The following is a 16,822-nucleotide window of genomic DNA, read 5'->3' on the forward strand; positions in this document are numbered from 1 at the left end:
TATATGTCATTTTTTGGTTTATTCCGATGCAGGTGACGTTAATCGTGTGTGGTCAATTGAGAACTAAAATTTATTTTTTGAAATTGGATAAGCAGGACAATACTTTCCTTTCTACCACCTTCCTACTATACTTTCGCTTAGGTTCAAAGACGCTAAGCCCTGTGAGTATAACAATTGTCAAGTAAGCCCGATTGTATCAAATCGATATGTTTACATTGCAGTAGACAATGAATTTTAATTCTTTCTGAAGATTCAAGAGGATAATCCTATGGTTACGTTTATAAAACTGACTTCTTTGAAGAATAAAATTCTTCTTTTATTGTGCAATAAAAGAATTTCATGCTTCATTTTGTTACCCAATTGAAAGAGAATGAGTATAGTGAATTGTATCATTGTTTTAAAGTGTTAGAAGAAGCGAATGCTACATTGTTCACTTGAATTTGATGGGTCGTCGCAATGTCGCGAATACTTTTTATTTTAGTAATAAAGGCAAGCTCAATCAAAATGTATTTTGCATTGATAATATTTTTGTAACTTTCTCCATGTTAATATTCATTTCTCTACTGTTTAATACAGTATCAAAGTCTGGAGGAATGTACGTTCACAAGTAAACATATGCTTCCTTGACATCATTTTGGCATTTGCCCTATGCTATCAATACAGAATTTCCCGGGTGATATCGTGCAATAGTTATATTAAATTTTCATTCCAAATTTCGCTTTTGAAGAGAAAAAAGTAATTGCAGCAATGAACTTATTTGCAAACTACAAGCCTTATTTAACTTATTCTGAACATAAAAAGTATGTAAATCAACACAGTATAAAAAATTAAATAATCTATGAAAAAAGACTGTTACGTTACATATTGTTTTTGGCTCTGCACAATGCCATACCTAAATATACCGCCATTGTTTTTTTAGAAAATAGGTCAAAAATGCTCGAAAAAAGTTTCATGGTTATGGTTTATTGACGTGGTACACTACGCACAAAAATCTTTTTTGGGATTTTGGACTGTTATGTAATACACTAAATAAAGCGACCGAATACTTTATCATACAATAAACTGATGAATGTTTGTTTCTTCGAGTACTCCTTGCAGTTAAGTTAACTTAGCTTTAATCTACCTGGAAAAAATTATAACATAATATAACATATGTTGAATATAACTATTTTTTTAGTTTAGCGTTTACACTTCTGTATTCGGCTTAACTATCTGAAGCGCTTTCTACACTTTTAAAAAATGTCGTTTAACCACACCAATTTTTTCAGAAATACATGCAACCATACCAACCAATTATACTAATGCATTTTTTACCCTTTCTTTTCTACAGATCCACATCACCCGAACAACAACGCATCGCCTTGGAATTCCGTCTCAGTAGTGCAAACTGGAAACAATTCTAACTAGTGCACAAGATACAGGATAGTTCGTAGTCCATATACGGTGTCTGCTTCGAAGGATAACGCAACAGTCGCTTCGATAAAGAGTTTGCGTTGTCGTTACCGCATCACTCAACACGGATCGGCAGAATACTTGGGCCATGTCAATGACCAAGCCTGAGTCACCGACATCACTGTTTGAATTACCACTGTCCAAGTCACCGTCTCCATTGTCGTCCTGGTCGCCACAAGCATCGTATAGCTCGTTATCCACTCTATCATCAGGATCAGCTTCACCGTGCTCATCGGTGTCGTTGTCACTGCTGTTCTTTCGCAGTGGTGTTCTACTCAGGAGAAACAGTCCGACTGCCATCCTGTCGTTAGAGTTAGGCAAACGTTTTATTTATCCCGAGTTTGGTAGATTTTACGTGTTGCTATTATCAATACTCGTACTAGTGACCGATTTCTGTCCCGTAGCGAAAAAGGATGGCAATAGGCAATCCGCTTTTATGAGTTGAATAGAGAAGATGTCTGGATTCATGTAGCGGTGAGTTTCATCACATAGAATTGACTAGACAGTTATTTACTTCTATTCTCAATTTTAAATCTATAACGTTGTTTTGGTGTTGTAGGGCATGCCAGCTGTTCTTCCGTACAATAGTGTGAAGGAACAGTTTGTACTTTTCTTAGTAAACGGAAATGAAGAAAAACAATATAACAATAAAAATGACGATTAGTTTAAACGCAGACTCGCGGCAAAACAAAAGTTCAACTGAGTGATTTGTTTATATCTTTGCGTCCTTCCTCTCTCTATCCGTTGCTTTCGTATATGTGCGTTACCAGTGGCCCTATGGTGGGCGATCGCGACCGAGAGCGTGAAGCGGTGCGCTGGGAACTGGGGGAAACTACGCCACCCCCGTTTAATAATGGTGGACCGGGAACGACGATGTGCAGCGGTTCGGCAGCGCCGGGCGGTAGCTTCGACGATGGAACTACCACCACCACAACGAACATGGGAGGCATGGGTGGAGGAGCAGGAGATGGTACTGGAGGCTTCGGTGGAGTTGGCCTACCGAGTGGTGGCGGAATGGTTGGTGGAGGAGGAGCTGGAGGCGGCGGAACTTCGGGCGGCGGCGGAAGCTCGAAGGAGGTCCGCTACGCTCCGTTTCCTATCCAATCACCGACGCATCCTGCCTCAGCAAGTTTTGCACAAATGTCCCAGGCACCGCTGCAGAGGGCACATTCCAGGTATGACGTTTCGAAAGAGAGCACTCAGACGAATTTTCCATTTTTTTTTTGATCGATATTCACATTGTTTACATATCTGGTTTAGATCTATGTCATCAATACCACCGGAGCCCTTCATGATCATGCGCTCGAAGGCGCTCAACCGACGTGTGCTGATTAACGTGGGTGGCGTGAAACATGAAGTACTGTGGCGAACCCTCGAACGGTTACCCCACACACGACTCGGAAGACTGCGCGAGTGTAACACGCACGAAGCAATATCGGAGCTATGCGATGACTACTCACTGATAGACAACGAATACTTTTTCGATAGACACCCGAAGAGTTTTAGTTCCATCCTTAATTTCTACCGCACCGGAAAGCTACACCTGGTAGATGAAATGTGTGTATTGGCGTTCAGCGATGACCTCGAATATTGGGGCGTCGATGAGCTGTACCTTGAATCCTGCTGCCAACACAAGTACCACCAGCGGAAAGAACACGTCCACGAAGAAATGCGCAAAGAGGCCGAAAGTCTGCGGCAACGAGAAGAGGAGGAATTTGGCGACGGAAAATGCGCACAATATCAAAAGTATCTCTGGGAAACGCTTGAAAAGCCGAACACTAGTTTTGCTGCTAGGGTAAGTGTGATTCGTTCACGGGTTCATCATAGCAGCTGTATTTATCGTTAATGAAAACTATCATCCTTTGAAATGATCAACCGAATGTTTCTTTCAGGTATCAAACATCATTCGATATCGCATTGAGTTCGTGTCCCTCTGGTTACCATCCAAAAGCAGTTTCTTTTTGTTTCATCTCCCCTCGTTCGCTTCTGTTCAATACCTAGTTTTTTTCCTTTCTAAATTACGATGAAATCACGAGAAAACGAACAAACTGTCACACTTTCGAACGACCATTTAATCCCCACGCTACATTTTCGTGCATGCCAGGGGACTTCATTTTAAACCAGCGCAAAAAGCAGATGACTTGCACAAAGGAGCGAGCTACTGCGAAAGCATACGCTGCCGGTTTGGGGATGGAACACGGTTGCTGTCTGTACTCATCTGGCAGCGTGCCATAAGCAATTATTTAGAAAGCTGAGTACCGGTCGGTGATCGGATTGAAAATTTCAATTTCCATGCCCAGGCAGATCGCTTCAGTTGCGGCGCGAGAAAGAGAGACACAGTGAGAGTCACGATGTAAATAATTTGCCTGTCGCAGAGAACGAGTTATAAGGATTATTGAAATTTAATAATTTACCGATATCGATACCTCGTCCGGGCAGTGAATATTGCTGGGGCAGGTACCAGTTAGCTGAAGGAAAATTAATTTTGATAATGTGCTGGAACGCTCAGCCGATTGCGTGGAACACTAATAAGTTGAAACGTTTAATGGATTGGTTGCTGTTTCTAAATCATTGCTGTTGCCTCGTACGTATGAGCAGAGCATCATAAGATGACTGGCGACGAGGTTTGTGCAATTCTTGTAGGCTTTTAGACTTATTAGGAAACAGTCGTTTTTTTGCGTTTACCCAATCGCCTAAAATAATTAGAACTGCTCTATGATTCGATTGTCTACTCTAATGAAGCAAACCATGCTAGTAATCAGCTGATTATTGAGGTCTAACAATGAGCTCTAAATTTATTAGAAAATACTTGGCACAGTTGCTAAGCGATGTATAAGCATACCAAGTTTACAACAGTTCTTAATTCATCTATGGGCTGATACATATTACATTATAGTGCTTGAACTGAATTGATCTACTCAACTCTTTCAATATGATACACTGTAACCTCCATTTCCGAACCAAACCGGGGGTTCGTAAATTGAATTAGTTCGTAAAAAAGTGGCCATTATTTGGAATTTAGGTCGTAAAAAAATTTGATTCACATTCTTTTTAAAATTCGTTGGTTGTGCAATATTCTCGATAACCCTAACAATATGAATTTTTTGGAACTGGCTTGCCAAGTAGGTGATGAAAATGGACGATTCTCGACAAACATATGATTATGGCTTAAATGCCAACTGTCAAAATTCTCTTTGAAAGGAAACTCCGGGCAAACCGTTACTGGCTAAACACAGTTCATAGCAGTTAATGAAAGAGAAAACTTTTCTCTTTTGTTTCTTACCAACATCTGTGATTGGCGAGTAATGGTTTGTTCGGAATCTCCTTTCAAAGAGAATTTTGACAATTGGCTTTTAAGCAGTGTAATCATATGTTTGTCGAGAATTGGAACCTTTTTGAAATTCAAGATGGCGACTTCCGGTTGAGCAATATTCAAAACAATCCTAACAATATTGGTATCTTTGGAACGGGCTTGACGTGTAGATGATAAAAATGGACGGTTGAAACCTTTCTGAAATCCAAGATGGCTACTTCCTGTCAAACAATATTCTCATTAACATGGGTATTTTTGGAACGGGCTTGATAAGTAGGGGACAGAGGGTAACAGTAAAACACATTTTTAGTACATAGTGCCACTCTGTTATTAACTAATACATATATTTTTTACAGCTGGTAAAACTCACGGGAAATAACTTTTTATGGGTAATAAACAGTTGGTGGTAAAATGTACCAGTGTGTCCCATAGGTAGGAACCATGAAACACGACGTCGTCTATAGTTCAATATTCTACTTGAAAATTTTATTCTTTTGTTTTGACGAATAATGATCTTCTTTCTTCGATTCAAAGTTATATTGAGACAAAAACCGTTTGTTTTCAAAAGGAATCACTATATTCTCGTGTAACATCGGACCACCACATATGCAGATTAGTTGCAATCCTGTAAGAAGAGATAATTGCTACAAAACTTGCCCAAATTTTACACTATATGAATAGTATTTACTGTGGAAAATCGGAACCCATACACTTTTTGAGACGGACATGAAAAATAAAAAAAATCACTGTTCCCCATAAATCATCGTTTCACAGTTACCCAATGGATCTATTTATGAAAAATGCCAAAACCATGACAAGTTATCGGCAAATATTAAGCATAAAAATTGCTATAAATAACAATAGACTAAACAAAAAATTTACTCTGCCTATCACAAAACAAACAAATATCCATTAAAAGAGATAGAGTTGCCAGATCTCTACCAAAATATAGGAATACGAGTAAAGAATTAAAAATCTTGAAATATGAGGGAGTAAGACGATTCTGACTATGCATTATGATTTAATTGCGAATGTTTCATAGTTCCTGCTGATCCACTGTTACCCTCTCTCCCCTATATGATGAAAATGGATAATTGGAACCTTTTTGAAATCCAAGATGGCGACTTCCGGGTGAGCAATATTCACGATAACCCTAACAATATGGGATCATCCATAAATGACGTAGCATTATATGGGGGAGGGAAGAGTTTTGTTTTTTGTGATGATGCGTGACGACAAGGGGGGTAGGGGGTCATTTCATACTACGTAGCTTTTTTAAAGGGGAATAACTAACATCGCTTTTAATTTTTTTTAAATTTTGCGGGGTCAAGGCTGGGGGGAGAATTTCCGCCAAGCTACGTAATTACCAGGGAGGTATTTAGAGGTTTGTGACGAAAAGCGACGATGGGGGAGGGGGGTGTTAAAAATCACTCAAAAATGCTACGTCATTTATGGATCGTCCCTATGGGTATATTTGGGACAATATGGAAATGTAGACTAGTCAACCCCGTGCCGAAAATATCCCAATTGTTGAGGTTTTAGAAAATTTATCTAAACCGGAAGTCGCTATCTTGGATTACAAAATGGCTCGACAACGATTTCCGTCTTGATGTCGTCATCTTGGTTTACAGAATGGCTCATGACAACGATTCCTGTCATACACTCGTCAACCCCATTCCGAAAATACCCATATTGTCGAAACCGGAAGTCATCATCATAGATTACAAAATAACTTAAGATACCGATTCGCACCATGCACTCGTCAATCCTATTCCAAAAATACCCATATTGTTAAGGTTATAGAGAATTTATCGAAACCGTAAGTTGCCATCTTGGACTAAAAATGGCTCAAGACATCGATTCCCGTCATGCATTTGTCAACCCTATTCCGAAAATACCCATGCTGTTGAGGTTATAGAGAATATATCTAATCCGGAAATCGCCATTTTGGACTCCAAAATGACTTCAGACATAGATTTACGTCATAAACTCGTTAACCCCCTTCCGAAAATACCCAACTTTTATAAGTAACAGTTAGCTATGGATATAAAAAATTGTATACAACTTGTTACTCTAACTTTTTTACGAGCTTCCTCCTAAAAAAGAGTCCGTTATTTTGAATTTAGTTCGTAATAAAAAAGTTACGTAAATCGAATATTGCGTGAAAAAAGGTTTCGTAAATGGAGGTTTCAGTGTATTCGCCACAAATTTAGTATTTGTTTGATATATTGAACAATATCGCTTATTGGTACGAGTACATTGCGAATTTCTTTTTCACGTATTGTAGACAATCCTACAAATTTAAAAAAGCATAAAACTTGTTCATAACAAGATAAGATTGAGTCAAATTTTACAAAAGTTTCGAACAGAAAACCATTTCGTAATCAATCCGTACTAATTCACTATTGATGCCGAATTCTCCACAAAAAGAACGAAAAGGCTCAAAAAATAATACGGAGGTCACCAATCATTTCGTAAAATTACTGACTGCCTTCAAAAACGAGAACTTCTCCGAATTTTGGAATCCAAGTGATGTTATCTACATACAAAATAACCGATCCATTTTCTTTTAGTTTAGTATTTAGAAAGAATAATAGTTACACGATGCTAGAAAATAAAAAAAAAATTGAATGTACTTTTCAAGTGATATAAAAAAGGTTGTAGGTCAAGTATAACACAAAACCACGTTTGATCAATATGCCCTTAAAATCTTGATCTATGGAAAAAAAACCACTTCTCGAGACATGCGGCACGAAAAAATGAACTACGCTGTCATTTCCAATTTCTAGAAAGAAAAAGAATAGATTTTTATAATGGTAAACAATGTCGAGTTGTTTTATTGAAAATACTATGCGGTTTTGGGATGACCATATTAAAATAACCTATATTTTAGGATTTTCTAATGGATAATATAAAATTTGCTCAACATTTATATAATGAAGCGTCTTTATTTTAATAAAAAATTCAGAGAGAAAATTAATTCCGCATCTAACGACTTGTTTATCATCAAGATCGGTTAAAAAACACAATTTTCTTTCAAATTAGAAACTAGCTTTTTCAAAAAGTCAATCTTTTTCCCTCCGATTACGTAGACCTCCAAAAGGGGACCCTATGAATAAAAGCTACGATGCTTGTAGTATTTACTCAAAAGTAAAGCCCGCAGAGTAAACTACATTGTTGGTATGAATAAAAACAAATTCGAACATGTAGTTTGAGCTTTTGCTATATGCTACACAAGAGATCTATCAAAATAACTGTTTTTCATATTGCGACAACGTGCTGAAACATGCGCAATCAGAAGTAGAAATGTGCGATCATTTTTACGACAACCAGTTGATGGTACATCTTTTTCGTTCTTAGTAAACATTCAAGAAATTACGGAAAAAATGTTGACAATGCAATATGGAAGCGCGATAATTTCGTGGCTGAACCTCGTGATAAATTAAATGCAAGAAAAACACATCCCATTAACCCTCAAACACTGGGACGACTTTGTTGCATCTTTTTGGTTATATCTTTTGATAGAGTGAATCTATTTTCCATGGAAAAACAGTTATATATAGGGGAATAATCACACTATCAAATTAGTATGGAGAAATACGAATGCAAACCGGAGAGATTACCGGAAACGCACTGTACACCTCGTATTTTCTAAAGAAATCAATTTCCGATTTTAATATTTAATAATGAAAACGGGTGAAAACTTAAACTTTTTCTCCTGAAATCATACATACGCTTACTTTACCGGAAACTTCGGTGTCTGGTTCTGGAGGACCGATTCCGATTTATAAGTCATTTCCATCATGCGATGTATCAAATCACACTTCCACGAAGATTGACGAAATAGCAAAGTGGCCATTTTGGATACACATGGCCATTTAAATATTAGTTCCGGAACTCCGGTGATATGCGACAGGTCAAATCACACTTCTCGACAAAATAAGATTGATGGAAGAGCAAAGAGGCTATTTTGTACACACTTGGCCAATCCAACATAATCCGGTGTGCGATTCATAATTATGTTATCAGGCGTGGCTCATGTTTGATTAAATGGGTATGTAAACAAACAAAACTCGATAGACACTTTCTATTGTCGGTTAGCTGCCTCTTTCTTGCCATTTAATGTCTTTGAAATCGTTGTATGGTGCTACGTCAAGTACATCATCTACATCGATAAACAACAAACAACTGATGAGCTAGAGGCCAACATCACGTGCGTTATTGAAGAAATTTCTCCAGTCTTTCTCGAAAAACTGGCCAAAATTAACCAAAATAGTACAGATGAAATGAATTTTGCAAGACGCAATCGCGGTTGACATTTGTTCAAAAATATTTTATAACAATAAATTGCAAACCATACGCTACCAAAATAAATTTTAAAAAAAAATTGTTTTAAACGACTATTTTTCTGTTATACAGTGGAGACCCGATTTTATCAGCACCCGATTTTATCAGCCCCTATATGAAAGCTTCATATATGAAAATTGATAGTTGATAGTTTGATGGGCTCTAGCAGACGAACCAAGTTGAATTCGAGTAAATTCTTTCTTGGGCGTATATTTCTTATCTTAAAGATCGTAAAAATGCAAAAATCAAAATATCAATTTTTTAAAAAAAAAAATGCGCTGTCAGACCCTCTTAAGGGGAACTTAAAGTAAATAATCAGAAAAGGTTGCGAGGCTATATCTAAGAACCAAAGAAGAATATTTAAGAGCTTCGGTTTATTAAATAGACAGAAAAATATATGTCCCGATTTTATCAATGTGGCTGATAAAAACGGGTCTTCACTGTATTCCATGGTGGATAAAATTATTAAAAATACCCTTTACTATCGCCAAATAAAAGTTTTGTGAAGTTTGAAATAATTTATTTCCCCTCAATTGTAAAAACGCAATGCATCATTTCAGTTATTGAAAAACAATTAATGCAGGGCTCACTTTATCGGAAGCGGAACCAATTAGCTGTAGAATGGACGTGGTTAGTGAATATGATTAATTACCTACACGTTCACTCACTAACCGCTAACAAAAAACTACACTTGCGTGTTTCCAATGTGAGTAATGACGGCCCCTCCCAAACCATACGATAACTTCCTGCCACTTGGTGAACTTGTCCCCAGCGCGGTCGTTACTCTCGGGAGAATTATTTTCTCCGTCGGAACGTTAAAACGCCTTTCCGTTCTTTCGGTTTCCAATTGTGCGTCAACTCATTTTCGCGCCGTATGTTTCCCTTAGCAGAAGCATTACAAATGCTAAACATTAATCATTAGCATAAGTCGCCGGTCTCCGCAAACTCTACTCAACACTGGAAACGAAGAAGCCTGAGCAAAAGCTAGCGTCGGCATTCAATCGAATAAAAATGAAAAGTGTCTCGTTTCCATCTAGGTCAAGTAAAAAATGTGGCAATTTCGTCGTTTTCTTGTACTATATTCATTCCCTGCAGTTTGCTCGTCTCCACAGACAAAAAAACATTATTTCCGTTCATATATATTTTCTTTCAGTCGCATATTTTTCTGTTCGAATATCAACCCCGTTGCTCAAAAAGATAAATGAGTAATAAAAAGGCAAACATAAGTCGACACGCACACACGTCTTTACTCTTATTTCCTCCTCCAACAAATCAAGTCTACCCATCAAAGCTCAAAACATATACTTTATTGAACCGCATTCTTGGATACTTTTGAAATCCGGACGCTGTCGACCCAATCAACGCAAATGCGTGCATACACTTTTCGCATGAATAGTTCTTTCACAAAATTGTGCCAGCGTCAGGAATTCGAAACCACCCGAAAATAGGTTCAGTACGGTTCAAAACAAAACGAAACAAATCCTCCCTCCCGGCGACTTTGACGATTCACAAAACAAATAAAAACGACGACTCACTCTCGAAAACCCAATCACCGACTGTACATAAATTGTTAAAAAAAACTTTTTCCACTTTTTCAATTCATATAACCAATCTCGATGTTCCTCAATATACATACACATTTTCGCTTACCATTTTCATTTTCGTTCGACTCGAAAATTTATCAAATCACTGCTCCCGTGCAAACTTCGCAACATCTTCCGGAAACCAGTGAATCCTCGCTTCGCCCTGGTACCGGCAGTTCGATTGTACATACAAATATTTCACTTTATCCTTCACTTTTACTTCCACAAACTATGTAAGAATATATGATACCACCACACCCTTGTTTCCTGTTTTCTTTTTGTTATGTTCATTTTTGTGTTATCTTATCATCGTTCCGCGGCGAAAAATGTGTTCCATAAAAAAGCCTACCTTCCAGCTGCGTACAAGCAGCCTATAGTATGCTTTGCCATGCCAAGTAACTGTTTGTGGAAAATAGAAACTTTTCCAACTAATAAGAACTAGGTATGGCAATTTCAGCACACTTGACATGCCAACCCTTCGCAACAGGATGATTCTCGACTGTCAGACTGTCAGACAAGGCGTTGTTTACGGTCGAAACACTATCAAGTTTATTTATCTGGGAACCTGTTCCCGCTGACTCCGCATCCAGGCATTCCTTCCTCATCCCATTTTTTTCTAGCAAATATTACCACGGAAATTGGAGTGAGATGTTAACAGGGTTTTTTCGTACGTGAATCTCGGCGTAAGGCAACGAATAACTTGAGTGGTGAGAAACGGTTAGTTAAAAATGATGTTCAACTATTTTTTAATTGCTGGAGGTTTTGCTTTTATACAAATTATCCGAAATAAATGAGATTCCCTTTATTTATTATTTATTTCACTGCATTGCACTGCAGTAGCCAGAAAAACCCCTCATTGGCTCGCATTTTACCGCATTTATCAGATTGCTTCTAAATAAAATCACAAGATAATTTTACAGTCCAACAATTTAAACAAAAACTGCCAACCGATCCAACTTCAAGAGGTAAAGTAATTTAACTTTTAACTGAGTTATGTATGAGTGAGTTTGACACGGGACCAAACCAAACACGTGGTGGTGATTAAACAGGCGATTTTCACAAATTTTTGTCGACAGGAATATTTTTAAAAAATTATGTCCCAGCACAATTGTTTTTATTAAATTAACTACAATGGAAATGTATTCCCATTTTGCTTTTGACAAAAAAATACTTTGACCGAAGATATTTTGCTTCAATTGTTCTCGTGGGCGGGGTTGAGCTGTTTGTTTTAGCGAAGCGATTCTTGCAAAACATTACCCAATCAATCAAAAGTTCGTTTCCCGAAAAGGTCAATATCTAGCAGTTTAAGGAGCTTCCATGTTTCATTAAAGCTTAAGCTACTTGAATGTTCGCTACGATCTTTTTGTGGACTTTCAGTTCGTCGAGATCTCAAAATATTTGTGGATGTGTTTTTATTGATTGAAGGGGACTTGGTACGTAGTACTGTCGGATTCATACTGTTCTTTCTCCAGTATGCCAACCGACTAAACCTTTACCTCTTGTATCTCCGTGTTCACGTTCCCCGTTCCTTGAGGCTCTTGGCTCCCTCGCATTCGTTGAGTCATTTAGCTCCCACATCGATCCGTTTCTTTAAGCCATGTAGCTTCTTGCGTTGTCGCGATCTACTCTGGTAGTCCCCTGCAGTCGATCTACCTGCTCCATCTGAGAGTTCTCCAGAACAGGAGCTTCTGTCAATACCGATACACATTTCATTGAGCTATTTAGCTTCCAGATTTGTCACGATCTACTCAGACAGTGCCCGATGGTAAATCTACCGTATTTAAACTGAGAATTCGCTGGCGACGGTATTTCTACTGATACCGATGCCAGTTTCTTTAAGCTATTTGGCTCCCAGCTTTGTGGAGAATGTACAAAGTCGGAAACCTTACCGTACTCAATTCATTGGACTCATCACTGTTCATATTGGTGATTTTACATATTCTAAAATGTTTGTGCGAACATTCAAGCAACTTAAGCTTCAATGGGCTTTGAGCTGGGAAGCTGCTTAAACCGCTAGATATTGACCTATGCGGGAAACGAACGATTGATTGAGTAATGTTTTGAAAGAATCGCTTAGCTAAAACAAACACCTCAACCCCGCCAAATTGCCCACAGAAACGATCGAATAAACATTTGGACGGTCGAAATATTTTTTTTGTAGAAAGCGCCATCTTTGGGCAATATTTTTTTTTAAATTGATCATACTAGGTTGTAGAAAATTTAACCGAAAGAGTTAGCGCATGGCCGTCTTCGACTACGTTGTAGAGGAGAATATTCTTATAAATTTTGTAGACGTTTTTGTTGTCTCTGTCACTCACAGTAATTGAATTATGAGACTTTTTCTGTGATGCACTCCTTAAATTCTTATTTTTACTTATAACTATTTTGTTACTGATTTTTCCCCACAACTTTCGCGAAAAGACCACATGGCTGTGAATAGTTTGTAAAGAGTAATAGAGCTGATTTAGATTTTATTTTTGCCTGTTTTTGAACCCGTATAACTTTACTATGGGTAAATATTGTAATAATGTTATAAATAACTCAGAAAGAACTGGGTTTCTCCTACAAAACGAAAGTAAAACCGTTCGTTTTCATAGTAAGGTTTATAAAGCTTCAAAAGTCGGGTCTGTAGTATACTGTCACTGTGCGAGACTCACGACTCACTATCCTGCCTAACCACTAAACACTCCCTACTCTTTTTTCGGTCTTCTTCCCCATGGAACTACATCAAGGTATTATTTCATGGGAGGTGGTTTCCGCGATTAATTCAGCTTCCAGCCTTATCACGATCTACTCGGTTAGTTCCCGGCGGTGAACTTACCCTACTCCCACTGAGAGTTCTCCGACGGAGTAATTTCTACCGACACCGATACCCGCTTCCTTGAGCCTTTTACCTCCCAGCTTCATCGAGATGTACTCGGATATTATCCGGTGGTGAAACTACCCTAATCCGACTGAGAGTTCCCAGGCAGCGGAATTTCTCTCGATGTCTGTTTCGTGAGTCAATTAGCTCTCATTTTTGTCACGGTATAGTCGGATAGGCGATGAATCTACCGTCCCGTGAACTCCCCGGCGGTAGATTTCTCCAGATACCTCCAGATACCAATATTTATTTCCGTGAGCCATTCAGCTCCCCGCTTCATCCCGATCTACTCGATCTAGTCCCCGTAGGTGGATCTAGCTTACGCAACGGGCTAGCTAAAGGGTGCTGAGGTCTGTCCAGTGATTCCGGGTGGAGCGTAGCTTTCGGTTAACTGGCGCCCCAATGACCCACTGCTAGCTATTCGACGCGATCTACTTACTGTAATTCCCAGCGGTGGATCTAGTCTACACTGGCGGAGAGATCCCCGGCGGCGTAATTTATCCCGAAATCCGATTTGTGGTTCCATTGCGACTTTTCAGCAGACGGCGCTTATTTGTTGGTTCCTTCGCCCCTTTCTCTGTAACTCGGAGAGTCCACTCGTAACTATTCTGTTGAAATCATCCCAGATATGCTCGTCGTGGCACATCTCTTCGACGATATTGTCAACTGTTACAGCAGGAACACCACTTCGAACTTTCTCGAGCCTAGGGCATTCGAATACCACGTTTTCCGGAGTCTCTTGCACGTTCACACACTTCGGACAAAGAAGTGACGAAGCATGGCCCACCGGATGGAAGTACTCCCGGAAGCATCCCTGCCCGGACAAAAACTGCGTCAAATAGAAGTTCACCTTTCCATGCTTCCTATGGACCCAAGCATTTGGGATGAGCCGGTGGGACCACCTGCTTTCTCCGCGTTGTCCGACTCTTGCTGCCAATTAGCCAACGAGTCCGCTCGGACCAGTCTCCTTGCATTACGTGCATTTCTCCGCTAGGAGCATTTCGTGTCCTCAACCAGAGTGATGAAGGATGGGGATCATTCCGGCAATTACTCATACCGCCTTCGACAATATCGTTCTGTATGCACTCGCAACACGAAGAGTAATTAGGCGAAGGTATTTGTCAACTTCGTCCTGTTCCGCTTTGAGTTCAGCGCAGCAGCCCAGGCCGATACGTCATACAAATACTTGTATTGAGCCAGCTGCAACTTAGCGTCAGCCATCCAGGTTTCCCCGATGCCCATTGTCACTGCCGTCAGCATCACCGTATACCCAAGAGTCTTGCTGGTTATCGTCAAGACAATGACATCTGTAAACCCGATGATCTCAACTCCCCGGAGCAGTTCCGGTGTTAACACTCTGTTCTTCATTATATTCCAGAGCGTTGGGCCGAGTACTCAGCAAATCAAGCGAAAGTTTCATTGAATACCAACGCCTACACATTTAGTGAGCCATTCACGCGACTCCAAGAAGGCCAGGAATTAAGCTTTCAACAGTGTATAATCAGTCGACCCCTGAGTCGATTCCTAGTCCCACCAGGAGTACTTACACCAAATTTGAAGCAAATCGGATAAGTCTAGCTATTGGACCAACGTGCGCGAAGTTTATATGGGATTTTTCGACAGTTTACATGTAGAAAACTCACTAGTTCGCATTTTCACCGCTAGGAAAAATTTCTGCAAATTGTCTGTTCTACAACTTTGTAGAATACACCAAATTTCTATCTCTATCCGTTGAAAAGTTTGTGTTGGCACCCTCTATGCGGTAACATGTGGAACTAAAGTGTTCTAACCAAAACATGACTTGTATTATTTACTATAATTCTATGAACATACTATTGAGCTAAACTTAACCATTATTTCACAAACATGTTTAGTTTTTTTTTTTTTTTTTTCCAATTCGTTTATTTGATAAGGCAGGTTTGCGTTAGCTTAAAGGTGCCAATTTTGTTTTGTTTTACAATTTAAATTACTTAAAACTAGGGGATTACATATTGATTAGCTATACATATACACAAGGGGGTAATATAATTTTCGTAAGATTAGGGGGTCATTTAGTTTTTATGGCAATATGGTTTGACATTTTTAGCAATGAGATTATTGGAGCAAATAATGTTTAACTAAGGGGGAAAATTTATACGACTGTCTTAAAAGTAGAAATAATTAGAGGGCGTGATTAAATTTTGTAAAGATTCGGAGACATTAATTAGAGTTATTTTATGTGGTAGTAGAGTTGGGCATTTTCAACGAGATCATATAATATAATAGTTAAAACTAGAAAAGGCAAGAAGAGCTAAATGCTTCATGAAGATATTAGGGGGGGGGGGGTGAAGGGGTGTTACTTCTGTGTATAAGAGTCAGGGGAAGTAGGGTGGACAAACATGGCAGGGGGAGAACATTATTTCAGTTTCAGACTTCGGGAGATCAACGGATGGATTACAGAATCAGGGTGGCCTTCATCAGGAAGAACCGTGTACTGGGACGCCGGGTGGTCGTTCTCAAGATGGCAGAGGTTTCTCCAGACGATTTGGTAGTGCGGCTCAGATGTTGATCGGCTACATTTCGAGTTGTGCATGTGATGTTCGTGCTTTAGGTCCCGTGTTTGTTGACTCATTCGACAGGGATGTTTTGTGTCGCCTTGGAGTCGCATCAAACCATCGTGGGTGTATGGTACAGGTGGAAGAGAGCGCTTCTGAGAATGATAAGGAAAAAGGGGCAGTTAAAGTTGGATATTGATGGTTTTTATGAAGGTGTATATAAGGGACATATAGAGGACATCGCGGCTTGCCAACACATCTCGAACCGGGACGTTGGGTGGTCTTCCTCGGGCCCGGAGGGTGTCCATAAGCCGAGACCTGGCGAAACTGTACTCGGTGCACGCCCAGACTATGTGCTCTATATCGTGATAACCGTCGCCACAAGCGCAGATACCACTCTCCACGAGCCCAATACGTCGGAGATGTGCATCCAGCGTGTAATGGTTCGCCATGAGTCGAGACATCACACGAATGAAGTCACGACCCACATCCATCCCCTTGAACCAAGGTTTCGTCGATACCTTAGGGACTATCGAATGTAGCCACCTTCCTAGCTCCCCATTGCTCCACGAGGTTTGCCAACTTTCGAGGGTTCTCTGATGAGTAATAGTGAAAAATTCGTGGAAGCAAATTGGTCTTTCAAAAACGTCACCTTCAATGGCACCCACCTTAGCTAAGGAGTCCGCCTTCTCATTGCCCGGAATGGAGCAATGAGAAGGGACCCACACCA

General features: G+C 39.6%; 1 protein-coding gene across 8 annotated transcripts in view; it reads left to right on the forward strand.

The window, feature by feature from the left end:
* LOC131694055 (potassium voltage-gated channel protein Shab) overlaps positions 1-16,822 on the forward strand; it is a 368,174-nt gene that overhangs the window by 214,042 nt on the left and 137,310 nt on the right. For 7 of the 8 annotated variants that reach the window (XM_058982410.1, XM_058982412.1, XM_058982414.1 and 4 more), the window contains exons 3-5: positions 1,331-1,926; positions 2,012-2,627; positions 2,713-3,247. In XM_058982410.1, the coding sequence (XP_058838393.1) occupies positions 2,209-2,627; positions 2,713-3,247 (954 nt within the window). In that variant the 5' untranslated portion in view covers positions 1,331-1,926; positions 2,012-2,208. The remainder of the gene's footprint in view (positions 1-1,330; positions 1,927-2,011; positions 2,628-2,712; positions 3,248-16,822) is intronic. The other variant, XM_058982411.1, reaches the window with a different exon arrangement.

The sequence above is a fragment of the Topomyia yanbarensis genome, chromosome 3 (genome assembly GCF_030247195.1).
Source record: "Topomyia yanbarensis strain Yona2022 chromosome 3, ASM3024719v1, whole genome shotgun sequence".
Lineage (NCBI taxonomy): Eukaryota > Metazoa > Arthropoda > Insecta > Diptera > Culicidae > Topomyia > Topomyia yanbarensis.